Source organism: Rhinopithecus roxellana, chromosome 12 (genome assembly GCF_007565055.1).
Source record: "Rhinopithecus roxellana isolate Shanxi Qingling chromosome 12, ASM756505v1, whole genome shotgun sequence".
NCBI lineage: Eukaryota > Metazoa > Chordata > Mammalia > Primates > Cercopithecidae > Rhinopithecus > Rhinopithecus roxellana.
Window position 1 is genome coordinate 30,209,918 of NC_044560.1, and position 25,098 is coordinate 30,235,015.

General features: G+C 56.0%; 1 protein-coding gene across 3 annotated transcripts in view; it reads left to right on the forward strand.

Annotated features, from left to right (window-relative positions):
• NPHP4 (nephrocystin 4) overlaps nucleotides 1-4,081 on the forward strand; it is a 143,559-nt gene extending 139,478 nt beyond the window's left edge. For all 3 annotated transcript variants that reach the window (XM_030942780.1, XM_030942779.1, XM_030942781.1), the window contains 5 exons: nucleotides 446-531; nucleotides 1,631-1,802; nucleotides 2,377-2,556; nucleotides 2,873-3,016; nucleotides 3,502-4,081. In XM_030942780.1, the coding sequence (XP_030798640.1) occupies nucleotides 446-531; nucleotides 1,631-1,802; nucleotides 2,377-2,556; nucleotides 2,873-3,016; nucleotides 3,502-3,642 (723 nt within the window). In that variant the 3' untranslated portion in view covers nucleotides 3,643-4,081. The remainder of the gene's footprint in view (nucleotides 1-445; nucleotides 532-1,630; nucleotides 1,803-2,376; nucleotides 2,557-2,872; nucleotides 3,017-3,501) is intronic.
• Nucleotides 4,082-25,098: the final 21,017 nt, after the last annotated feature.

Sequence of the window (25,098 nt, forward strand, 5' to 3'; positions counted from 1 at the left end):
GCTATTTTGACATCTTTATGAGAGCTTTATGAGCGTGTTTTTATTTTTTCTACTAGCAGATCAGCTCCTTGATCATCTGAATTTAAATTTTAAAAAGGCATGAAGCAAAGTGAATAAAGCGAATGGTAATTAAGGCACATATTAATTACCGTTGTGTAAAGGATAAGGCAATAATTGTGTTATGACCAGTTAGCAAACTGGATAAAATCTCCTGTAGAATCTAATTATTGAGATCCTTGTAAAATCAGGAAGCTAATGATTTTGTCTTTGACAGTGAACAGAATAGTGAATTCTGACTGGTATAGAACATGAACAGATTTGTTTTGGGAGGGGCTGGTCCTCACTCTCTGCGTGCACTAGTCACACGGATTTAGGGGCCAGACTGGGGTTGGCAGAGCTGGGCAGTGGGCTGTGTGCCCTGATTTGCTGCACATCTGGTTGGCAGAGCCCAGGGGAGCCACGGGACGTGTTTCTGAAGGTAGCTAGTGGTCCGAGCCCGGAGATCAAAGACTTCTTTGTCATCATTTACTCGTAAGTGCACAGCCTTCGGGGACCCAGGGGCAGTGGCAGAGGAGAGGAGGAGGCAGGCCTGGGGCTACTGGTGGATTGAAAGTGGGCTTGGCCCCTTCCTAAACTTGGGGGAGCTGTTGGGCCTTCACTTTGTGAGGCGGGATTCTGCTGCGAGTTCCAGAGCCAGCAGGGGCCTGGGGAAGGCATCCTGGAGGGGCACCTGCAGCCTGAGTGACTTGGGACGCAGCCTGTGCCCACCAAGGAAGGACACGAGTCAGCCTCTCTCTCCAGATAGTGCCAAGGGCCACCCAGAAGCCCCTGTTACCTTTTTCTTGCTAAGTCCCTAGGCCAAACAGCATGAATGAAGCTGTGGTCCCTCCTGCGGAGAGGGAGGACTGTGGTGGAATTGCCCGTCCCTCTCCTCCAGGCTAAATGACCCGGTCCCTTTCCCCTCCCCTCCTAAGTCGGATCCCCAAGTCCTGTGAGAATCCTTTCAAACTGCTGTGAGCTGGGAGATTTCCTGCAGTGCTTCTGAGGACAGGTCAGGGGCTTACCTGCACGGAGTGCCCACCAGAGGGTGAGGGGCCACGTGAGCACGTCTCAGCGTGGCTTCCTCGTGAGCCCGTGAAGATGCCTCACCCAGCCCCATTTTACTAGGAAGCAGCAGCTCTTGGCTCTGAAATGCTAACAGGGGCTTCCTTGCTCAGGCCGGCATGACCTCCAGCCCCACCCTGGCTCCTGAGCGGCGCTGCTCTTGGCTTTGCCTCAGAACCCTGTTGGGCGTGGACACTTGTCCAGGATGTGTGTTTGGCTAAAGCATGCCTTGTCATTTGTTTGACATGTGGTTCCTAAGCACCCTCGTGCCAGGTGGCATCCTGGGTGCAGACAAGTGGGGCCATCGGTCAGCCCTGCTGTGCCCTGAGAGCCTCTGCTGTGGGTGGGAGGGGGGCAGCTGGGGCGGAGCCACCAGGCCCCAGCTCTGCCTCCTGGGGCCTGGTCCTCTGGGGCTTTCCCTGCGTGGCCTTCTGTCTGCCCACACTCCTGGCAGCCCTTTTTGGCCTCTCGCGGGCTGGTGCTGAGTCTTCCGGGACAAGTGCAGATGGCTCCTGTCCCACTGCAGGGATCGCTGGCTGGCGACACCCACACAGACGTGGCAGGTCCACCTCCACTCCCTGCAGCGCGTGGATGTCTCCTGCGTCGCAGGCCAGCTGACCCGCCTGTCCCTTGTCCTTCGGGGGACGCAGACAGTGAGGAAAGTGAGAGCTTTCACTTCGCACCCCCAGGAGCTGAAGGTACGGCCTCTCTGGGGGCTGTTCTGAGTCTCTCTCCAACCCCAGCGGGAGATGGGCAGTGGGCATTCAGCTGGAGCACAGTGGGTGGCCCTGACGGCAGCTTTTCCAGCACCTCCAGTGCTCAGACTCTGTTACCAGAGGCTTCCTGGCAGTCGCCTTTCGTTAGATGTGCCATTGTGGGGCGATTGACGTACACACCAACCCCAAAGGCCAGTGTTCAGAATTCCTGCTAGGTAAACGGTGACAGGAGCCCTGGCGTTAGTGAAGCCACAGTTAGATGGGGTGGGAGGGCAGCCCCTGGTGCCACCAGCTGGCCAGGGTTTTAAGCCCCAGGATGGCTTCAGTTCTCTTTCTGTGGAGGCAGCCCTTAGGGAGTAATCACCATGTAGGAGGAGGGACTTGCCAGGTGCAGACCCAAGTCACAGCCACAGTGATGTCAGGGTTGGTTGTGGCCTCAGATTCGACTGCCCCTGAACCACCCATGACCTTGGGCTCCCCTGGCTAATTGGCCAGGAGCCCCTTGCTTGCACACCATGAGAGGCTCTGCCCTGACCCGCCTCTCTTGCTCTTGAAGACGGACCCCAAAGGTGTCTTCGTGTTGCCGCCTCGTGGGGTGCAGGACCTGCATGTTGGTGTGAGGCCCCTCAGGGCTGGCAGCCGCTTTGTCCACCTCAACCTAGTGGACGTGGATTGCCACCAGCTGGTGGCCTCCTGGCTCGTGTGCCTCTCCTGCCGCCAGCCGCTCATCTCTAAGGTCTGTATGTGTGGCAGGCACAGGCTGAGGGGATGGGGGCTCAATACTGGGGCACTACAGGACCCCTACTTTGGTCCTGTGACTCGGGCTACCTGGATACAGAGTTCTTACCCAGCAGGGCTGGGTGTGCGCGTGTTTGCTCCTGTGCTCTCTGTCTCCCGGGTGGAAGCTCCAGAGAGCGTCTGTCTGATCTCTGGAGGGTTCTCCAGTGTCTGGGGCCATGCACGGTGCACAGTAGACTCAGGGGATACTTGGAGGAAGGGCTGGTGGCTGTACCCGTGAGTGACCAGTGTCTCCCTGTCCCCTCCCTCCACAGGCCTTTGAGATCACGTTGGCTGTGGGCGAAGGGAAGGGTGTCAACAAGAGGATCACCTACACCAACCCCTACCCCTCCCGGAGGACGTTCCACCTGCACAGCGACCACCCGGAGCTGCTGCGGTTCAGGGAGGACTCCTTCCAGGTGTGGTGGGGCTGTGCGTGGGACTCCCGGGGGAGCCCTGGGGAACCTGAATGGAGGGCAGTTAGGCTGCATTTAGGAGTGAGTTCCTCCAATCACCAGCAGTCTTCCAAAAACCCCAGGGCAGTGACAGGTGCCCTGCCATACTTGGGTGGGCCCGTTGTCTCTTTAGTAGCTGGAGATTTAGCTGAGTTTCTCCTGAGCGTGGGAAAGGGCGATGTGTCCAGGGCTTTTCGTGGTAACGTTCGACAGCTCAGTCTGGAACATGAGTGTGGCTCCGAGTCCGAGTAACGCATCCCTCTGGCGGAGCACCGGTTCCCATCCTTGTCCCAGGCGCTGAAGTCAAAGGCAGACCTCGGATGCACCCCGCAGGGCTCCCCCACCTTGTCACCTCCCCTTGGAAATACACATGACCATGCAGAGAGGTTGCTGGTGAGAGTGTGGGACGGCCCGGGGGTGGACGCTGGGATTTGGATGCTTATTTCCAGGTTGCGGGTGGAGAGACCTACAGCATCGGCCTGCGGTTTGCGCCTAGTCTGAGAGTCGGGGAGGAGGAGATCCTGATCTACATCAATGACCATGAGGACAAAAACGAAGAGGCATTTTGCGTGAAGGTCATCTACCAGTGAGGGCTTGAGGGTGACATCCTTCCTGGGCCGCCTGGCTGGGGCCTGTCTGCCCCTCCTGCCCTGCAGGCCGTCCTCCCCGCCTCTCCTCAGCCTTTGACCTCAGGGCCCACCACTTGGCTGAGGAAGCAGAGAGCACGCGCTGGTCATTTTGTAGTACCTGCGTCCAGCTTAGCTGCTGCTGACACCCAGCAAGCCTGGGTTCCGTGAGTGTGAACTGCGTGGCGGTGGCTCTGGCTCTGGTGCTGCCGTCTGCACACGTGGGACCCTCATTATCTCTGTTGCTCAAAATATATTTTATGAATCATCCTAAATGATAAAATTATGTTTTTCTTACTGGATTTTGTACAAACATAATCTATTATTTGCTGTGCAATATTTTGTGCTGGTATTATATCTATTTTTTAAATTGTTGAACAAAATACTAAACTTTTACATGTCATCCCTTGGCAGTTTTCTTGAGTGCTGTCTGCTGGCGCAGTGTCAGAGGCTTCCTGTCTATAGCACAAGCCCGGTTTCTCTTTGAGGAGACATGCTGGGGCCAGTCAGGGAGCCCACGCCGTCTGTCCTCATGGAGAGGCTGCTCAAGCCTGCCCCGGGTGGGGGCTGAGACCCCGGCTCTGAGACGGCAGCAGTTGGGTGGAAGTGCAGGGGGCGGAGGAGTGGAGGGTGGACCACACTGAGCGGTGGGCTGTGGGCCGCGGGCTGCGGGCTGCAGGTCAATGCGAGGGCCTGGGCCGGGCGCTGCCTCCTGCTGCAGAAGCCGCCCCAGCGCTCTGATTGCAGGACCCCACATGCCTCAGGAAGGGATGTGCTTAGAGCCATTGGTCCCACGGCCACATCTGTGGCAGACAGTAGGGTGGGAGTGAAGGGTGACCTCCGTGGGGACAGTCGGTGCCGTGGGTGACCATGGCAGGTGACTTCTCAAGATCATGGTTAAGGAAATAGGTCCTTCTGTGTTCCTAAAAGGTCTCCACACCCCACAGATGTGGGCACGCGTGGGATAAAGGTGGCCCCTCCCTAAAGGTAGCAACCCCTTGTTTGCCATTTTCAGCGCCGGCCACATCCCTCACCTCCTGCATCTGCCACGAAGCTGCAGGAGGAGGTTGGGATTTTGAGGCTGTCGGGGAGGGCGCCGCCGCCTCTGCTTTCCCAGCTGCCTTCATCTCCTCCACTGTGGCCAAGCTGAGGATGCCTCCTGGACTTCGTCTCAGCTCCTGCACCTGAGGTGCTGGTGAACCCTAGATGGGAACATCCTGCTGGACCGGCAGAGCTCTGAGAAGGCACTCACGCAGCCCCGGGTGCCTCCTAATGGTGCCTCCTCAGGGAGGTGCGTGGGGCACTTTCACCTCCGCCCCCTCCATTTCTAGGTGGCCTGAGAACTGGCTGCCTCCCCCACCCCTGCAGAGAGACGCTGCCTGCTCTGAGGGTCCTGCTCTTCGTCACGTGGGTTTTCCCCCCGGGAAGACCAGACAGCAGCTGCTTTTCCTGGAGAGGCGGATCCCCCAAGTCCATTCGGTCCTTGCACAGCGGAGGGACCTGCGGTGCTCCCTGCCCGTGTCTGGTCTGTAAAGCAAGGACTCAGAAAGGTCTTTCAGCTGCCACGATGCCCTACAAGGCAACAGCAGAGAGCTGACCAAGCCTCCAGGGCTCCCACCTGTTCGAGATGCTTCGGTAACACGGCCCCCACCCCAGCCTGCCGGGCTCTCGCATCTGCGTTGTCACCCCCACAGCACAGGAGGAAACCACAGCGCCAGATGCAGGAGGTGCCCCCCAGCCTCAAGGAGCAGGCAGGCAGCATGTGCCCTCCTGAGCAGGACCAGGCTGGCCTGTGGGCTGGAGGACGCAGGGACATCCCTCGAGCCCACAACGAGAAAGCGGCCTGGCCTTTGGCGAGAGAGATGCCATCAGCCAGCGAGGCTCCATTTGCCACATGCTCCTCACACCCTTATTCAACCCGAGTGTGGACAGAGCACTCCCCTGGTCGGGGGAGATGGATGCTGCCCGCCCCAGGACCTGGCTTTCTCAGGGGCCCAGATGATCACACAGGGACCCGTTGTGGTCTGCCGAGGGTCTGAGGGGAGCAGGGTGAGGGTATGAAGAGGGGCTTTAGTTCAAAGGAGGTTGGGCCTCTCCACATAGGAGGCAGCGGAGAGAGGACGGAGTGGCAGGGGCCCTGCAAAGGGGCAGCAGGGCAGGAGAGGTTGGAGAGGGGCCTCAGGGCTGTGCCAGGGCAGGGGGTCATGTGGGCCAGGGGAGGAGCTGGTGGACTGGAGTGGACAGGTACTGTGTCTCATGAGTCCCCCGGCCCTGATCCCAGCCCTCCGTCAGCATGGAGCCCTGTCCTTGTGGGGGGCGGCAATGCCGTGGCTGCCTCGCCTCCATCCCGCAGCCCCCACTCTCAGTGCTCGTGGTGCATGTGCCTCTTGCTGGCTCCCTGAGGCTGTGTTGAGGCCTGGGACTCCTCCACAGCTGCCTACCCCAGAGGGCTCCTTCCGCCTGGGGTGGGGTAGCCTGAGGGCTTGGGCCAGCCCGTCAGGACCCCATGCCTTCCGCCGCTGGCCTGCAGCCGGTTGTGATTCTGGGTGTCCCCTGGCCTTCCACTAGAAGAGGCATCTCGGGGAGGGGTCTCCTGCTGGGCACCAAGCCCAGGTCGAGCCTGCTGCATGCTCTGGGTTGCAAAACACCGGTCTTGTCCCTTTATGAGCCCACAATGTCCTGTGCCAAAACCCGAGGTGTGGGCTGGCGTGTTCACTCACTCCCGACTCCCCACTTGCCAGTCGTAGGTCTGTCTCGGCAGAGCCGGGGTGCCCACGTGGAAGCTGGGCCCTGCGGCGCTGGCCCACGGGGACGGGTGCCTGGGACCCCCCGACGAGGGCGCCACGCTGAGCGGCTGCTCTCTCCGTGCAAAGCCTCGTGCCTTTCAAAGGGCCTGTTATCATTCCCATCACGGGCATTTCTCAGCTGTGATTTCATTTCTCCCGCCTGCTCCTCCCTCCTCCTGCCCCTGTTGAAAGCTACTTTTCACTAAATGGAGTCAAATGCAAGCCAGACGAGCTGCTTTGCATTTCTCATGTCTGATAATGATTTAATGCTATGTTTGTCTATTTAGAAATAAGACACTTTTTAAAATTCTTGCCTCAGGTTCTAAGAGGGCGGGGAAACAGCCATTATTGCTTCCCTGACGGCCGCTTTTCCCCTGTGGGCGGAGGCGCTGCAGCTCTCACCCCAGCAACCTCAGGTAGCACTTACCGGGAGGTGCGCTGAGGCCTTGACAGAGAAAGGCAGAGGGCTCAGGAGCAGCCGGTGACCTGCCCACGGGAGGTCCTCAGGTGGGTCTCTGTCTCGCATGGCCCCAGCACAGTGGGGTCTCCCTGGCCCTGTGCAGGACACCACCCTACAGACGGGAAATGAAGAATGTAGACCCTTCCTGCCTGGAGGGTGCTGGCGCTCCACCTGCCGCACTCTGCTGGTGATGATGGGCCCCACTGGCTCTCCAGACCCCAAGCCAAAGCCACACCTAAGCGGGTCCACGGGAGGCTGTGCAGGGCCCGGGAGCTTCTCTGCAGGTCGGGCAGATCCACCTCGCGCCAGGCCCCTGGGTTTCAACACTGCCCCTCACCTCTCCTGGGGGTGCTGGGAAGACCCCTGCCGGTTGGAGAATGGATGACTGAGGAACAGTCACCCCAACTTCAGGGGTTGAATACTGTCCCTGAAGAACTCACACTCAGCACCTCAGAATCTGGCTGTTTGGGAAGAGGGTCCGTCTTTGCAGATGTAATGAAACGAGGGCGTGAGATGAAGTCGTGTTGATTGGGGTGACCCTAAGCCCAGGGAGAGTGTCCTTATGAGACAGAAAGGGACACGTAGGGATGGTTCCATGGCGACAGAGGCAGAGGCTGGAGAGAGCCACAAGCCAGGGATTGCCAGAGCCACCAAAGCTGGAGACACCTGGGATAGATTCTCCCTCCGAGCCTCCAGAGGGAACCCGCCCTGCCCTCACCTGGGTCTCAGCCGTCTGGCTCCCAGGCTGTGGGAGAATAACTTGCTGTTGCTTTGAGTCACCAAGTGTGCAGCAGTTGTTTACGGCAGCTTCAGGAAGCGAACATAGGAGTCGTGGGACCTCCCTGGAGGTCCTAAATAGTCCCGTAACTAGCAAATCAAGGCCCCTAGTCCTGGGGAGAGAAGGGCTGGTGTAAGTCTAAGGAGTGACCCCATCAACAGAGTGACCTTCTGTGCATGTAGAGAAGCCCCTTGGGTGGCTGTCCTCGGCCACGAAAGAGTGCGTCATCCTGGCTGGTCAGCCATCCTGAATTAAGTAGGGACTCCAGGTTCTCAAACTTTATCACAAGAATTCAACCTTGAAATAGCCACGCACCAATGTGGGTTTCTCCTGGAGGCAGAACCTCTAGGTGGCGGCTGTACCCACATTTAAGGGAAAGAAGTCAACAGCCCCTGTGTGTGTGACTCACATAGACCCAGGTTCTGGAGAGCTTGAGGGAAGGAGTGTGGTCTCCAAGGCCATGTGGAGCCCTGGTACCGGGATCGGTGCTGTCCACGCTACCTTTCTGGGCCACTCTGGGCTTCACTTGCCCTCACGCCGCCCTCTGGTCCAGCGCTCACAGCAGCTGCTGTGACTGTCAGGAAACACAGACCTGATCCTGTCGCCTCCTTTGCGTAAACCTTTCAGAGGGTAGGACGCAGGCAAAGTTCCTCTCTGGGGCCTGCAGGCCCGTCCTCCCCTGGCTCCTTCTCACCCTTTCTCACCATTCACACCGTGCTCAGGGCGCAAGACTAGGAGGCTTCCTGCTTCTGAAGCCTCTCTGTGCCTCGGTCTCCTCCATGAAGGTGCATTGAGCTGACCAGGTAAGAGCTGGGTGCAGCAGGTCCCATGTGGTGCAGGACTGTCCCTGATCATCTGCTGCCCCTCCTGCCCAGTGCCATCTGACTGGCAGTGTTGCCATGGGAGGGGTGTTCTCCACCCGTGGCTTGCAGGCGTGGCCGATGGGATGTGGACAGAAGTGACCCGGCCTTGCCCCAGCCGGCCTTTTCCCTCTGCCCCTAGAGTCCTGTCTCTGTAGAAACTGAGAATGAGGGATCTTTAATTAGCATTCTCTTCTCCAGTCAAGCCAGCCTCCCTTCCTGCAGGGACCCGGGCCGCCTATCCTCCCTCTGTTGGGCCATCAGCCTGCGAGGGTGTTCCATATGGCTGGGCCCTGCATGGAGGTGCCCCGATCCTCTGGGCCCTGGGGTGGGTGACGTCCTCTCTCAGTGCTCTCCCTCTGCCTCTGGAACAAGAGCAAGCTCTGGGGTCAGGGTGCTACGTGGGCAGCTCCTGTGCAGGAGTCCTGGCCCGTGTCTGTGGGGAGTTGGGGACAGGGGAGGGATCAACCTTGTGCAGCGTGCTATGGCATGTGGGATCCTCGAGAGTAGCTGTCAGGCTTCTGTTCACATTGCTGAACCCCCCACAGTGGTCCCCTAAATGATCCATCATTTAAAACTTTCCCCTTAATTCTGCTTGCTGGGAGCTCACATGAACTGGCCCTCTGTTTTCACAATGGATTTGCTGAACTTTCAGTGGACCAGTGCTATTAGGGACCTTTTCTTTGCAAGGGACAGACACCCAGCTCAAACCAGCATAAGCCAGAAGGCAACTGTGATGGTTTCTCATACCTTCTGGGGAAACTCAGTCTTCAGGCATGGCTGGATCCAGGTGCTCAAATTCCGTTGCCAGAAGCCCGTGCCCCTCCATGCTTTTGCTCTGCCTTTTCCGTGTCAGCTCTGCTCTCAAACAGGCTCTCCCCTCAGTGTAAGGACAGTGCCAGCTTCAAACTCCCAGCTATGTTTTTCTGGAGTAAAGGACCTGGGCTTCACTCTCTGTGCCTCTGGCTAAGTCACATGTCCAGCCCTGAACCTGTGGCTCTGGCTGTCCAGCCCCAGAGCAGGAGGGTTGGTCGGAGTGGGTAGACAGTGTGGGGGAAGCTGTTCCCTGGGGGCTGTTAGGGAAGAAGGGGGTTGTGGGGATGGGTGGATGCTGGGCAGACCACACCCACTGAGATCTGAAGTGAGCTTGGAAGGGGAGGCGTGTGCTACAGGGTGGCTGAGGTCTCCTTGTGGACTCATCTCTCTGCCTCCACCCCCAGAAGAAGAGCAGATGCCATATCCGTCATTGGTTCCTTTACTATCCCTGCCCCTCAGGGGCCACTGCCATCATGGAGTGAGATAGAGGCAGGACAAAGACAGCCTGTGGACACTTACAGGCTTGGAGATCCCAGCCTTGCCACATAGCCATTGTCTCTGCACACTGGCCCGATGCTGGCCATGTCAGGAGCTGAGTGACGCAGAACCCTGTGCACACAGGCCCTGAGGAAGCACCAGACTCTCCTGTGCTCTCCTCTGTGGAGAAAGGGGGTGATATGGGCTGGCTGTGTCCCCACCCAAATCTCATCTTGAATTGTATCCTCCACAATTCCCACCTGTCATGGACAGAACCTGGTGGGAGGTGATTGAATTATGGGGGCGGGTTTGTCCTGCACGGTTCTCATGATAGGGAATGAGTCTCATGAGATCTCATGGTTTAAAAATGGGAGTTTCCCTGCACAAGCTCACTCTCTGCCTGCTGCCATCCATGTAAGACGTGACTTGCTCCTCCTTGACTTCCCTCATAATTGTGAGGCCTCCCCAGCCACGTGGAACTGTAAACCCATTAAATCTCTTCCTTTTGTAAATTGCCCAGTCTTGGGTATGTCCTTATCAGTAGCGTGAAAATGGACTAATACAGGGGGCTTTCCCATCCTTTCCCCTCTCAGTCAGGAGTCTCTGAAACCTGTGAAATCGTGCAGAATTCTGTGTGCAGAGGAATTTTCACGGAGGGAGGATCCATAGCCTTCCCCAGACTCTCAAGGCTTAGGGCCTGCAAAAGGGTGAGATTTCAAGGGGAGACATCTCTGTTCAGAGCTGGGCACTTGGGCAGCCTAAGCGAGTGCAGTTTCAGCAAGATGCTCCCGGTTGCTGGACAGGCTGGAGAGCTGGCCATCTGGGCCATCCTTGATCCTGCCAGGATCAAGGATCCTGCATGCACACCATGCTCAGCAAAAATGCACCTCAGTGATCAGCCTCCTGGTGGTCTGCACCTGCTGCTGTCTTTGGAGGTTTTGCCATGGCTCCTGTCTCCTGCCATCCCCCACCCCATGGCAGCCACAGCACCCTGTGAACACACCAGTCACGGCAGGGCCTCCAGTGGCTCCTGCGTCATTCTGCTGAAGTCCATGGGATGGCCCCAGGCCCCAGCCACCTCCCCTCTGCTGACTCCTCCCTTGGTCTGTGGCTCTGGCCACGCGTTTCCTTACTGTCAAGTGTGTCCAGCAGGCTGCACCTCAGGGCATTTACACGTGCCTTTCCCTCTGCCTGGAGTGCTCTTCCCCCAGGTAGCCACGTGGCTCACTCCCCAGCCTCAGTGGGGAAGGAGCTCAGAATGCCCTTCCATCTGAGTGGCCTTCCCTGCAGCCCACCCCCAAATCACCCTCCCTGGTACCGCTGTTGTCCACAGCAGCTCTCGGCTCCTTCATGTCTGTCCACCTGCACCCCATGGAGTTTGTCTTTGTTCCCTGCCAGGGGCTCTCCAAGAATATTCCTGGAAGAACTGAATGTTGCCAGATCAGCTGATCCCCTGCCTAGAGTCCTCTGCTGCCTGACAGCCCACGAATCCCTTCCCATCAGCCAGCCTCGGCTGCCACCAGCCTCCCCCACCAGCCCATGCAGGCCACTCCTAGCCAGAGCGAGGGTCTTCTCTGCACTCTGCCTGGAACCGCCTGCGTGGCTGGCTCTTCCTTCTGTGGTGGTGCCTCCTAGAGAGCCTGTCGGGCACCTGGCTAAAGGGAGACATTTCCCGGGATAAGTCCCGAATGTGGCTGTGGTGGTTTACAGCGTTTCCCATCAAGGTGGGGTCTATGTTACCCCTCGGGCTAGCTGTCTTTGATGACTAGGATGTGGCGGGGGTGGCATGGTGTCCTTCCTGGGCTCGGCCCACTCTGCTTACTGCTCTGCCCTTGAGCTGTCAGGACCCTGAGGCCACCATAGGGATAAGCCCACAAGAACCTACCAGGGGATGAGAGACCATGTGGTTGGAGTCCCAGGTGACCTGGCCATCCCTCAACCCATATCAGCCCCTGCAGACTGCAGATGCATGAGGGGCCCAGCCACCATTGCCACATCCTGTTTCCATTGCCACGTCCTGTCTTGGGCCAAAAGAACAGTCCTGCTGAGCCCAGCCCAGATGCCAACCTGCAGAGCTATGAGCTAAGTGAATGGCTCAGTGTTGTGAGCTGCTGGGGTTTGGGGTAATGACACAGCAAGAGCTACTGCTGTCCCAGCCACAAGTGGCTCACGCTGCCTTCTATTGCTCTAGACTGACTTCACATTGATTTGCTTACCTGCTCACTACCTGCCTTCCCCGTTAGAGTATCAGATTCAAGAGGACATGATTTTTGTCACCACTGAATCTCAACAATACTATGGTCTAAACAAATAATAAGAGTTCACATTTATTAAGGATTTACAATACACCAGGCTTTGCTCTGCTTGTGATTTAATATTTTAATGTCTAGTGGCAATCAATGGGCCAACCCATTTATTAAGTAGGTACTTGTATTCGTTTGTTGTCACATTGCTATAAAGAACCACCTGAGACTGGTAATTTATAAAGAAAAGAGGTTTAATTGCCTCATGGTTCTACAGGCTGTACAGGATGCATGGCTGGGAGGCCTCAGGAAACTTACAATCATGGAAGATGAGAGGGAAGCCGCCAGCACGTCTTACGTTGCTAGAGCAGGAGAAAGAGGGTGAAGGAAGAGGTGCTACACACTTTGAAACAGCCAGATCTCCTGAGAACTCACTATCACGAGAACAACAAGGGGGAAACCTGCCCCATGATACCATCACCTCCTACCAGGTCCCTCCTTCAACACTGGGTATTAGAATTTGACACGACAGTTAGGCGGGGACATAGATCCAAACCATATCAGCACTTACTAGGTGTGAAGTTGAATGGATGCATGCATGCATGTATGAATGAATGTGCCTCTCCCTGGCCAGGCTGATACCTTCCTGAAGGTTCCACTGCCCTTTGGGAGTGGCAGGGATTTTGTGCCTTTCCCACAGCAAAAACTGGACTTTTAGCAACTTCAACTAGTGAACAGCTCGAGCCATTTGACATTGGCCAGGAGATCTGAAATTGGGGGCCCCTGCAGAGGCTTCCGGTCTGACCCTCTAAGCCGAGCAGAAATGTTCACTCTGTCCCTAGCAAGGAAGCCCACAGAAGTTCCCTGTAGGGTGGAAGGGGGCCAGGACCAGTGTTCATTCAAAATTACTCTCTCAGTTCTATCTCAGAATCTTCCAGTAACCTTGGTGGGGGGGAGGGGGGACTCCTGCAGTTCTCCTGATTAGATGTGGAATAAGTGTTTTCACAATTAGAATGTTTCTCTTCTGAGGTCATCAGATTTTTTTTTATGGAGATAAAAGCATAATTAGCTGAGTACCTCTCTGGAATGCCAGTGACCATGGGGATGGCCTGGGGTCGCTGAGCCCCGGGAAGCTGCTGCCGTCATCCTGAGGTGCTGAGGCCAGGTAGAGTCCAACCCTGCAGGGCCTCGCTCCAGGCCGGATCAGCTCGACTCCTGTGACAAGGTTGTCCCTCAGGGAGACTCATTCACGCCAGCCATGGAGTGTCAGTCATCTGCTGGCCACATCGTGCTCATGTGTAATTTTAGAAATATGGATTCTTACATGTTTGTTCTTGCTAAACTAAGCATTCGTTTTTATCTTTTCGTCATCCCCCAGTCAGTACATGGCTCTGACACTGAAGCAAAATGCTAGTGCTTTTGGCTTCTGGAGGGGGCGTGTGGCATTGGTGCAGGTCAGCACAGAACCAGATATCCACGGCTGGATTCCAGAGCCCATGACTGGCTCCGGGCCCTAGGCTTCCTGCCTCCCGTGGCCCAGAGACCTGGGGGCCTTGGGAAGAGGGAGGCTCGGAAGTAAATGCACGGGAAGGGGTGGGACCTGTGCAGCCCGGGCTTCTGGGGGGGCCGGGGACAGAGCTCACTTCTCTCCTGGGTGCTCATACCCTGCGGCAAGGCCATCCACAGACACGGAAACAAGGATGATCCCAGAGAGCCATGAAGTCGACAGCACTGTGCCCCCGCCCCTGCCTCGTTATCCACTGTTGGCGACAGCAGCATGACCCGCCGGGGTCGCCACTGCACACCCTCCTCTCTGAGCGTGTCGCTGCTTACTCAGGCACACCAAGGAGGGATTAGTTCGGGTCAACAATTTAAACAAATATTTAGGCTTGCCTCTACCCTGGCTGATTAATTCAGTTAGTTGGTCATCTGTCAGTGAGTGTCACACCAGTTAGCCTGGGGATCAGTTATTTTAGATCAACTGTGTTTTTAAAAGGAAGAAATGAGATTATTTTTAAAGAATGATTTTTTTTAATAGTGAAGAAAGTGAGCATGCATGATTGTCCTCAGGGTCAGTCAGCCCTTGCCATGTGAATGCCTGTGTGTGTGTGTGTGAATGTGTGTGTCAGTGTGTGTGACCGTGTTAGTGTGTCAATGTGTGTGTATATGTGTTAGTGTGTCAGTGTGTCAGTGTGTGTGAGTGCGTGTCAGTGTGTATGAGAGAATGTGTGAGTGTGCATTTGTGTGTGTGTGTGTCAGTGTGAGAATGCATGAGTGTGCATTTATGTGTGGGTGTGGGTGTGTGTGTCAGTGTGAGAATGCGTGAGTGTGCATTTATGTGTGGGTGTGGGTGTGTGTCAGTGTGTCAGTGTGTGTGTGAGTGCGTGTCAGTGTGTATGAGAGAATGTGTGAGTGTGCATTTGTGTGTGTGTGTCAGTGTGAGAATGCGTGAGTGTGCATTTATGTGTGGGTGTGGGTGTGTGTGTCAGTGTGAGAATGCGTGAGTGTGCATTTATGTGTGGGTGTGGGTGTGTGTGTCAGTGTGAGAATGCGTGAGTGTGCATTTATGTGTGGGTGTGTGTGTGTGTGAGTGTGCATTTATGTGTGTGTGTGTGAGTGTGCATTTATGTGTGGGTGTGTGTGAGAATGCGTGAGTGTGCATTTATGTGTGGGTGTGGGTGTGTCAGTGTGAGAATTCGTGAGTGTGCATTTATGTGTGGCTGTGTGTGTGTGAGTGTGCATTTATGTGTGTGTGTGAGTGTGCATTTATGTGTGGGTGTGTGTGTCTGTGAGAATGAGTGTGCATTTATGTGTGGGTGTGGGTGTGTGTGTCAGTGTGAGAATGCGTGAGTGTGCATTTATGTGTGGGTGTGTGTGTGTGTGAGTGTGCATTTATGTGTGTGTGTGTGAGTGTGCATTTATGTGTGGGTGTGTGTGTGAGAATGCGTGAGTGTGCATTTATGTGTGGGTGTGGGTGTGTGTGTCAGTGTGAGAATTCGTGAGTGTGCATTTATGTGTGGGTGTGGGTGTGTGTGTCAGTGTGAGAATGCGTGAGTGTGTATTTATGTGTGGGTGTGTGTGTGAGTGTGCATTTATGTGTGTGTGTGTGAGAGTGTGCATTTATGTGTGGGTGTGTGTGTCAGTGTGAGAATGCGTGAGTGTGCATTTATGTGTGGGTGTGGGTGTGTCAGTGTGAGAATGCGTGAGTGTGCATTTATGTGTGGTGTGGTGTGGGTGTCAGTGTGAGAATGTGTGAGTGTGCATTTATGTGTGTGTGTGTGAGAGTGTGCATTTATGTGTGGGTGTGGGTGTCAGAGAATGTGTGAGTGTGCATTTATGTGTGGGTGTGGGTGTGTGTGTCAGTGTGAGAATGCGTGAGTGTGCATTTATGTGTGGGTGTGGGTGTCAGTGTGAGAATGTGTGAGTGTGCATTTGTGTGTGTGTGTGGGTGTGTGTGTCAGTGTGTTGACATCACACTTGGTGTGTTTCAGTCCCCCTAGTTCTCCTTGGATCCATTCCTGTGTGTCTGCAGCTCAGCCTCTTCTAGAAGTTTCCTGGAAGCAAGTTTGCCCTGTTAGGAAAACTATGGAATCTATGCAAATCAGGAAGTGTCTTGTCTTTGCCCAAGTTAAGGGAAAGGCTCAGGAATTCAGCATTTGAAGGGGTAAATCTGCCCAGAAGCAGATTATTTGGAAGACGGGTCGGAAGCATAAGTAGGGATCGGGTGGAGGGAAGGGAGTGCATGGAGGGCATGTCTTCAGGCTGCTCCTGCTCTTGACAGTAGCTCTGTCTCATCCCTGGGAGCTCCGGGCAGTGTGGATACTGCGTGGGCCGCTGAGGATGAGGAGGCTGGGTCTTATCCTCCAGCTCACTCTGTAACTGGCTGCTCCTGGAGGTGTCCTCTGCCCTCCTGCTCCCTGGATGCTGCTGGCCTTCGTGCAGCCTGGAGAACCCTGGGTGGTGAGGGGAGGCTTTCCCGGTGGGATGCTGTCCTGGACCGAAAGAGTGTGTGCCGCGGAGGTTTGGAAAGGGAACTGACAGGGTCTGCTGTGGTCTTTCTGTTTCCTTTTAACTTACGACTAGAGCAGGAGAGCCAGGGGCCTGGATAGCCATGCCCGGGAGGGACCTTCCAGCGAGTCTCATGACCTGCAGGCCACCGTTGCTAGTGGGCTCCATCTCTGGGGCTGCAGAGGCGGTGCTCAGACCACCCTTAGCCACGGCTCCTTCACACAAGTGACAGTGACGGAAGCTCCTCCAAGCCGCTGACATGCAGTGCATGACTGGAAACAGTGCCAAGCAGGCTTGATGGGCAAGTCTCGTGCCCCCGTCATTGAGCTTGGCTGTTTCCCAGACACACCAATTCCTTCCGAAGCACATTGAGTAATTAAAGCAGAGACTGAGCCTTTGGACAAGGTTGGTGAATCAGAACTCCATGCAGCTCTGCAACTCTCAGCAATCTCAAAAGTGCTGCTGGCCGAGCACCCAGGGCCTGGATCCTGATAGATGCTCAATTGATATTTGTCAAAGGACTGTTGCTGGAACAAATCCTTCCATCTTCTGTGGCTGTTCTTTCATTCAATGTCTTAGTCTGTTGGGCTGCTGTGACGGAATATCTTAGACTGGGTAATTTATAAATAACATACATTTATTGCTCACAGTTTGGAAGCTGGGAAGTCAAAAACCAAGGTGCCAGCAGACTCGGTGTCAGGGGAGGGCTCACAGCTGGTGGCTTCTCGCCATGCTCTCATGTGGTAGAACAGACGAGGCACTCTCTGGAGCCTCTTTATTTTTTAACTGTTATTTTTCTTTAGAGACAGTCTTGCTCTGTTGCCCAGGCTGGAGTGCAGTGGTGCAATCATAAGTCACTGCAGCCTCTGCCTCCTGGGCTCAAGCAATCCTCCTGCCTCAGCCTCCTGAGTAGCTGGGACCACAGGCTTGTACCACCATGCCTGGCTAATTTTTGTATTATTTTAGATACAAAATTTACAAAACGGGGTTTCACCGTGTTGCCCAGGCTGGTCTTGAACTCCTGAGCTCAAGTGAGCTGTCTGCCTCGGCCTCCCCAAGTGCTGGGATTATAGGCCTGAGCCACCGCTCCTGGCCTGGGGCCTCTTTTATGAGGGCACTCATCCCATTCGTGAGGGCAGAGCCTTTGTGACCTGTTCACTTTCGAAGGCTCCCCCTTCTACCACCACCCCGGAGATGAGGTCTCAGCACAGAAATCCTGGGGGGACCCAGGCATGCAGACCACAGCATTCCGTTTCCTTCCCAGTGCCTCCTCAGGCCACTTCTGCCCTGCAATCCGCACCTGGCTGAGAGGCCTTGGGGTTCATTTCCCAATGGCCCCCAAGGAGAAGCATCAGGCGACACAAACACCCACTCTCCTGTGCGCTGCCTGGCTGCAGGCGACAGCGCTCTCCATGGTGCTGATCAGGAGCTTTGCGTTTCACTGAAGCTCCTCTGAAGAGTCCTCCGCCCTTTGCCCAGCACTGTTTCTCAAGGACTTTCTCCGCAAACCAGCTCAGGGTTGAGAGGCGGGAGTCGCCTTTGTCCTGATGTCTGTTCCTAGTCTGGGTTCTGGGAGAGTTGGAGAGACGGTTTCTGGATTAAGCAAGGCTGATTTGGGTCACGAGGAAAGGGGGCAATGCAGCCAGTGGCGGCTGTGCTGTGGGCAGCACTGGGCGTGGGGTGGCTCGACCAGACTCTGGGGCTTAGCAGTGGAGGGTGAGGCTGGCAGAGAAGCCCAGCGTGCTGCAGGGCTCTGGCAGGGGCTGAGGCAGCTCTGTGTGTAAACGAGGCCTGGAGATTCCGGGACCACAGCAATGAGATCTGTTGTTTGCTAAGCTCCTGCTCTGTACCAGGCGTGGTCCCAGGCACTTTTCAGATATTACTGTGTCTACTTTCTTCAGCAACTGTGCAGGGGAGGTGCCTCAGTGCTCATTTTTCAGGCGAAGGAGAGAAGCTTGTTAAGGTTAAGTAGCATTGGGGCGGCACAGCTAAGAGGTGCTGAGCTGGGAGCCCGGGAGCTCTCTATGGTGGCAGGCCACCTCGGGATTAGTTTGGTCTTAGCCTCTTCCCCACGCACACTACTCTAGGGGCGCTGTTTACAGCAGATGCGCAACCTGGACAACTGTACTTGGCAGCCCTGACTTCCCAGTCTCTAGTCCCAGGAATCTACGCAGATGCAGGAAGTGTCTTTTCTTTCCCCAAGTTAAGGGAAAGGCTCAGGAATTCAGCATTTGAAGGGGTAAGCCAAGGTCTGCCTGGCCTTGGACCCCTTTAGGCCAGCACTGACCACGTGGTCATGATGGGCTGTCCTGCAGGTGGGCCTCCTGTTGGCTCTGCAAGGCCTGCATGCAAATTCCACTAGCATCTGGCTTGGCTAGAAATCCCCTTTCCCCTCGTGGCCACCTTCTGAGTAGGCAAGAGCCACTTCTTCAAGTTCTAGGCCTCTACTTAGAACAGCTGGTGGGGTTCCAGTGCCCTGCTTCTGGCTGCACCCTGTCTTTGGGACTCCCACCCAGTCTGGGACTAGGCAAACCCTGCTAATGCCCTGCTCAATGAGCTGGGAAACTGAGGCCAAAGAGCCTCAGTGACTGGCTCCTAGCACCACACCTGGAAGCCCAGACAGGCCATCTGCATATTCTAGGCCCTTCCCTGTCAGCAGGGTGTGATGGAGTGTGTGGTGCCAGGGACCTGGGAAGAGTGGGGCTCTGAATGAGGAGGGCAGGTGTGTCTCCCTCTTTCACCAGGAGATGAGCACATCTCCCCAGCCCCCAGCTCAGGCCTGTTCAAACCTGTCACCCCGTGTCTCTGGCTTTATCTCTTGCCATCACGTTTGGTCACTTCCTGAGCACAAGGCAAGTGCCGTGCAGTCCAGGACCTTCTTTGACACTCACTAGGGACCCGGAAGCAGGTGGTCAAGCTCTAGCTGGGGGCAGCTTGAAGCTCCCTTATACCATGCTCGATGGCTCTGAGCAATGTAACTGCCACTTCCTGGGACCTGTGGCCCAGGATCCCCTTGATGGCCAGAGGAGGGCTCTGACCTCTCTGGTCAACATGGATCCGTGAATCAGATCTCAGGAGAGGGGCTCCCCTGGGCTCTTCCCAGAGGCACATCTCCTGTTCTTCTTTCGCCTGGTGACATAAGCTCACGGTTTGGGTGGCCACAAGTGACAGCTCAACGGGCACCTGGCCCCACTGCCCATGCTGGCTGCAGAGCTGGTGTATGCAGCAGGTTCTGTGGAGACAGGCACCTCCAGCATGGTGCAGGGAGAGAGGCCCTGGCCACTGTTGTCAGATGGACTGATGTCCCACCCAAGTGACTCACCAATCTCTCCGAGCCTTAGTTTTCTCATCAGTAATCGCGGGTGAGCTCAGCAACGTCACGGGCCATGGGAGGAAGGTCATGATGCTGGTGCCTCCCCAGACAGCATCATCATCACACCAGGTGGCCTCAACTGCCTCAAGGTCCAGTGCCCAGCCACTGGGTGACCTCTGCATGTTCTGCTCCTCTTGAAGCCTTGACTTACTCACCTCTATGATGGGTATAAGAGCACTGCACATCATGGGGCGCTGCGAGGATTCATGAGGTCGCCTGCCAAGTGTTTGCTGCCGAGCGGACACGGGGAAGTGCCCGGTGAATGGTGGCCACCAGTTACCTCCCCACTCCTGCAGGGACATAGCTCAGCCATTGGCAGCCTGGCCACCAGGTTCATTTTGAGATCTGGCTGCCCACTGGGAAGGGGGGGTTGAGATGGGAATTTTCCACAGTTCCTGAGGCCGTGCGTGGGGTCTCCTTCCTGGGGTCCTGAGCTCAGCTTCCCCTTAACACATCCCTCTAGTGGCCTCTGGGATCTGGGCCCCTAGGTTAGAACCAGGCACAGAAAGCCACATCTGACCCAGGTCCCCTTTCTCGAGTTTAGTGACCCTGCCGCAGGTCCCAACTCCCCATCTTGCCAGCTGTCTGCTCATGGAGACCTGGCCTCTGAGCAGTGTCCATGGCAAGGGGCAGGCTGCCCTCACTCTGTGACCCGCGGGGCAGTGGCTTTTAAAGAGACCCAAGAGGAGGCCACGCTTAACCCAAAGCAACCCCGGGGGAGGCGAAACTCCAGCCCCAGGAGAGCAGCTTTGGCGGCTGATCTCACAGGTCACCTTAGCCGGGCCATGGCGCTCAGGTGTTTGGTCAAGCATGTCTGGATGTTGCTGTGAAGGTGTGTTCTTTATATGGTTAACGTGTGAATCAAAGACTTGGAATGAAGCAGGTGGCCTCCGCGGTGTGGGTGGGCTTCACTCGGTCGATTGATGGGCTGAAGAGGAATGGCTGAGGTCCCAGAGGAGAAGGGGATTCTGCCTCCAGGCTTGAGACTGCAGCATCAGTCCTCCTATGGGTCTCAGCCTGCTGGCCTGTGCTGCAGGATTCAGGGGCACCAGCCCTGCCTCTCTCTCTCTCTGCCCCCCTCCCCCTCTCTCCCTTGCCTCATCCTCGGGTTCTGTTTCTCTGGAGACCCCTGACCACCACAGCACTGCAATGTGATGGGATGGAGGGGAGGCAGCCCTTGATGAGTTGGAGGCTGGAGACATTTGGAAGAGAACTGCCCCCTCCCTCTGCCTCCTACGGAGAACCACACTGTACACAGGGGAGCCTCTAGAAAGGCTGAGAGGCTGGCATTTTGTTAGTATCACACTGGGGCCATTGGGATGGGCCGAGGCACCCTGGCAGTTGCTGGTGTGGGACTCAGGCCAGCAGATGGGAGATGCTTGGGCTGCCAGGCAGGAGGTGAGGGTCACATGTCCCTGCTACAGGTTGCTGGGGGAACGGGGGCAGGAGAGAGGGGTCTGCCGGTCACTAGTCACCACGAATATAAGCTGCATTTCCCAGATGCTCCATTTCCTCCTCTGGAAGCCTGGAATAAATACAGAGGGTATCTGGGAACCCGAGGTTGAGGGTCACCCTGGGGAGGGTGGGGCAGGGAAGCTGTCCTGACACCAGGGGCTGCCCGGCCAGCCTGAACTACACCTTGAGCCTGATTAGTTCTCCAGTGCCCTGGAGATGGGCAGGGGAAGTGACCGAGGCCAGAGGTTTGGGTGACTTACCCACAGTCACAGAGCAAGGGAGAGGAGGCAGTGGGAGCTGTGCCAAGCAGACCTACTTCTCAACCCATGGAGCTCCACGCACAGCACCTTCACTTTGCCTCGAGGAGCAAAGGGAGCAGTCCCCTGCACCCCCGGCCCTTCCCAATGCCTTCAGTGGCCCACTCAGCCACAGTTCCGCCATGGACAGCTTTCAAGAAGCGGGTTAGTACAGGGCAAGTGCAATCTGTCACCTATAATAACCCCTTGTGACAGGTAGCTGGGAAAACAGAGACAAAAATCAATGAAGATTTGGAAACAGACTGCTGGAAACAATTTATTTCTAAAAGCAGCACGGCCTGAACAAGATCTGGAGCTGGAGCCCTGAGCAAGAGCTGGGTCAGACTGGAGGGAGGTGCCCTGAGGCCATATGGGGAGTTGCCTCCCCGGGACCTCTCCCTGACCCCTCCTGCTCCATAGGGCCTGTCCTCCGCTGAGTGACCACGGTGGCAGGTGCTACAGTGAGTGCCGCCCAAGGCTGGGAGCCCCCGGGGATGGTGAAAGGGGCTTGCAGGAGGAGGGAGCTCTCCCAGCATCCAACAAGTCACCCCTGGCATTTGGCCCTGCAGACCAGCACGTGGGGATCTGTGGCCCTAGCAGGAGGCTGTGTCAGTTGGTTCGTTTCTTTCTTAGTTCAATTGTCCACTCGTCAGTGGCATCTCTGATGTGCTGGGCAACATCTATCTGTCACAGACATACGCTGCCATCTCTGTGGCCCTCAAGCACACCTGTGCCACCCCTCAGTTGCGGTCCCTGGGATGAGCGAGCTGACGGAGGAGAGCACCAGCTTCCCTGCGAATCAGGTGGAGGGGGCCTGATGAGGCTATGACCACGGACAGGGTGGCACGTGTCTCTTCCTGCCCTGGGAGCCAGTAGGAGCTGCGCATGACTCCTCCTGCACCCCCAAAGCCTGCCCTGGGAGTGGAGAGATTTACGCCTCAAGGGGGGCAGTGTCATTGCTCCTTACGGCACATTAAGCTGATGAATGAGCGCCCATCAGGGCACATGCTGGGTGCTGCTGCCACCGATGGAAGTCACAGCTCATATTTCTGAAATTGATGCTGTAAAGGTCAGTCTATCAAGGGTCCCCCGCAGGGTTATTAAAGTGGATTAACTGAATAATTTCCATAGAATAATAATATTTCTTAAGGATTATGGATGGGTCCTGGTCGTTCCTTAGCTACTGTTAGCCGAAAATGTCCAAAGGTGGGTCCGCTTTTCTGTTTAGGCTGCAGAGCAAATGATATTTCTGGTGAGAACACAGACCTTAAAGCTGGGTCGGAATAGGACTGATGGTTTCAGGGGCCTGTGGAGATGGGATGGGATTAGAACTGCCGGTGCCTGCTTTGTCTCAATTGGTTCAGAGCTTGCTGGGTAAAAGAGGGGTGGATTAGGCAGCTTTGTGCTGCAATCAGGTTCCAAAACACACATCCCCAAAACTCAGTGGCTTACAACAGGCATTTGGGTTTTGCTCATGATCCTGAGGCTGGCTGTGGAGGCTCGGCCTCCAGCTGCAGGGCAGGGCCCATCTGGTTCTGTGAGAGTCTCACCCTGGGCCCACAGCCTCCCAGGGCCTCTTCCTAAGGATGGCCGGAGCGCCAAGAGGCAAGTCAAACAGCCGGGCACAGGAACCCTTCAGCTCACACCACACCCACTCACACTCCGCAGGCCAAGCTGGAAGTCCCTGGGATGGATGGGCCCTCACGCAGGCTCTACAAGGCCCCAGGGCGCAGGGCGTGCGGGCAGAGCCCTGTCACAAAGACGGAGGAAGGAGTGGGAGTGACAGGGCAGCTGTCACAGGGGGTCTTCGATGTGGACCCCTTCAAGCCTGACACGAGAGTCAAGCTTGGGTTTCTGGAATGTTTTAGACATTCACTCCCACAGCCTGTGGGGCTGTGGGGACCGTGGGGGCAGGGGCTGCTGGCCTGACCTTGGGGTGGGGTAGGCAGGGTCTCCCTGGAGGAGAAGCTGGTGCTGAGCTTTATGGGGTGAGAATGGTTGGGGGGTGGGAAAGTGCATTCCAGGTGAGGAGCCAGCCCAGGCCAGCAAGTTCATTCACCCAAGCTTCCTGGGGACACCGTGTGGGGCTCCAGGGGTCCCATGGGAAGGAAACAGCAGGGCCTGTCACCCACAGGGTGCTCACTGCCCAGCACAGCCAAGCCAGCCATGTCCAGGCCCAGTGAAGGGGTTGGAGACCCAGGGCCCATGGGTGGGGGGCTGTCCTTGGGCAGGGAGGGCAGTTGCCCCGGGGACTGGGTCCCCTGAATCCTGGTGGTGCAGGGGTTGTTACCTGAGGGGGTTGGGTGGGGCTGGCTGCTCTGGCTTTCCGGGAAAGTCTAGGCCAGCGTAACAGGTAGTTAAGGCCCTTGCTGCTGTGCAGAGCCTGGGCGAGATCCTAAGGCAACGATGTGACAGCTTTAATTAGAGAGGACTGTTCTCATCAACACACACGGCAGTTAATGAGCAGAAGGGATGGAGGCTGGATTTACAGCCGCCGCTGGCCATGAGTCTCTGTGTGCAGGAGACGTGGCGGCTCTCCCCTCGACTGTCCCTTGCGCAGGAGGGATGGAGGGGCTGAAACCACTGCAGAAATTCTGTCAGTGATGCATGGGGCCCTGGCCTTAGGGGTCGGTTCCCCAAGGTAAGTTCTGGCCAGACATGCTCAACATCAACGTCTGCTGTCTGTCCTGGGTTCCTCCAGGACAGGGACCCGTGCCTGAGACCCAACAGGCCCTGACTGAATATACAAAGTGTATTAACGTGCGCGTATCGGGAAGCACCAGCTTCACCTCCTCTGCCCTGTGCAGTCCCCTTCCCAGGTAGGCATTGGGGGCTGCCTATGCCACAGCAGCCTGGGGGAGCCAGGGAGTGGGGGCAGCCTTGCCTCTGAGGATCCTCATAGTCCTGCCCCAGCTGGTGGGCTGTAAAATCTGGCCTGGTTGAATTCACTGATGCTGTGGCCGGGAGGACACTGTCCAGCAAGGAAACCTCCCTCCCTCCTGGGCAGGTCTGCCCCCTGCCAGGCCCAGCACAGGTCTGTGTCTGACCAGACCAAAAGACTGCATATTGTGTTATTTCAGCCAGATGAAATGTCCGGAACAGGCAAATCCATAGGGACAGAAAGTAGAGTGGTGGTTAACTAGCACATTAGTCAGTGTTCTCCAGAGAAACAGAACCAACCAGCAGGGTCTCTCTCTGTCTCTCTCTCTCTCTATGTACATAATTGCATGGACTGTGAGGCAGCCAGGAGGTGTCTGGCCAGCATGTGTCTGTATGCATGTATGTGCATGTGTGTGTGTGCCTGTGTGTGTGCATGCTTGCTTTATATCAAATACTTAATCTTAGAATGCTGGAAGCTGAGGAAGTTGATTTGGCAATATTATAACAGTCATTAAAGCTTTGCATCAGGCAGGGCAGGAGGGCTGTGATGGGAAGATGGATGCACTGAGACGGCTCAGGCTCAGCTGGGCCCTTTCCTGGATTTCCGTTGTGACCTTGAATGGCAGAATTCAAGTCAGGCTGATGTGGAATGAGGGCGTGTATCAGGAAGGAGGGAATCCAGTGCTAAGTCAGTCCTTCACTTCGGGGGACTCCTGGGATATCTGGGAGACCCTCTGTTACTGCGTGGAAGGTCTTGATTGCAAGTTGTCCGGGATCTTGGTGCATTGAACAAAGAATTGAACAAAATGCACAAACAAAGCAACAAAAGGATGAAGCAATAAAAGACAAACAAAGCAACAAAAGAACAGAGCAGTGAAAGCTTAGATTTACTGAAGCAAAAGTACGCTCCACAGAGGGGGAGCAGGCTTGAGCACGTGGCTCAGGAACCCCATTGCTCTTTAGGGTTTTATTTAAGCTAAAAGAATTT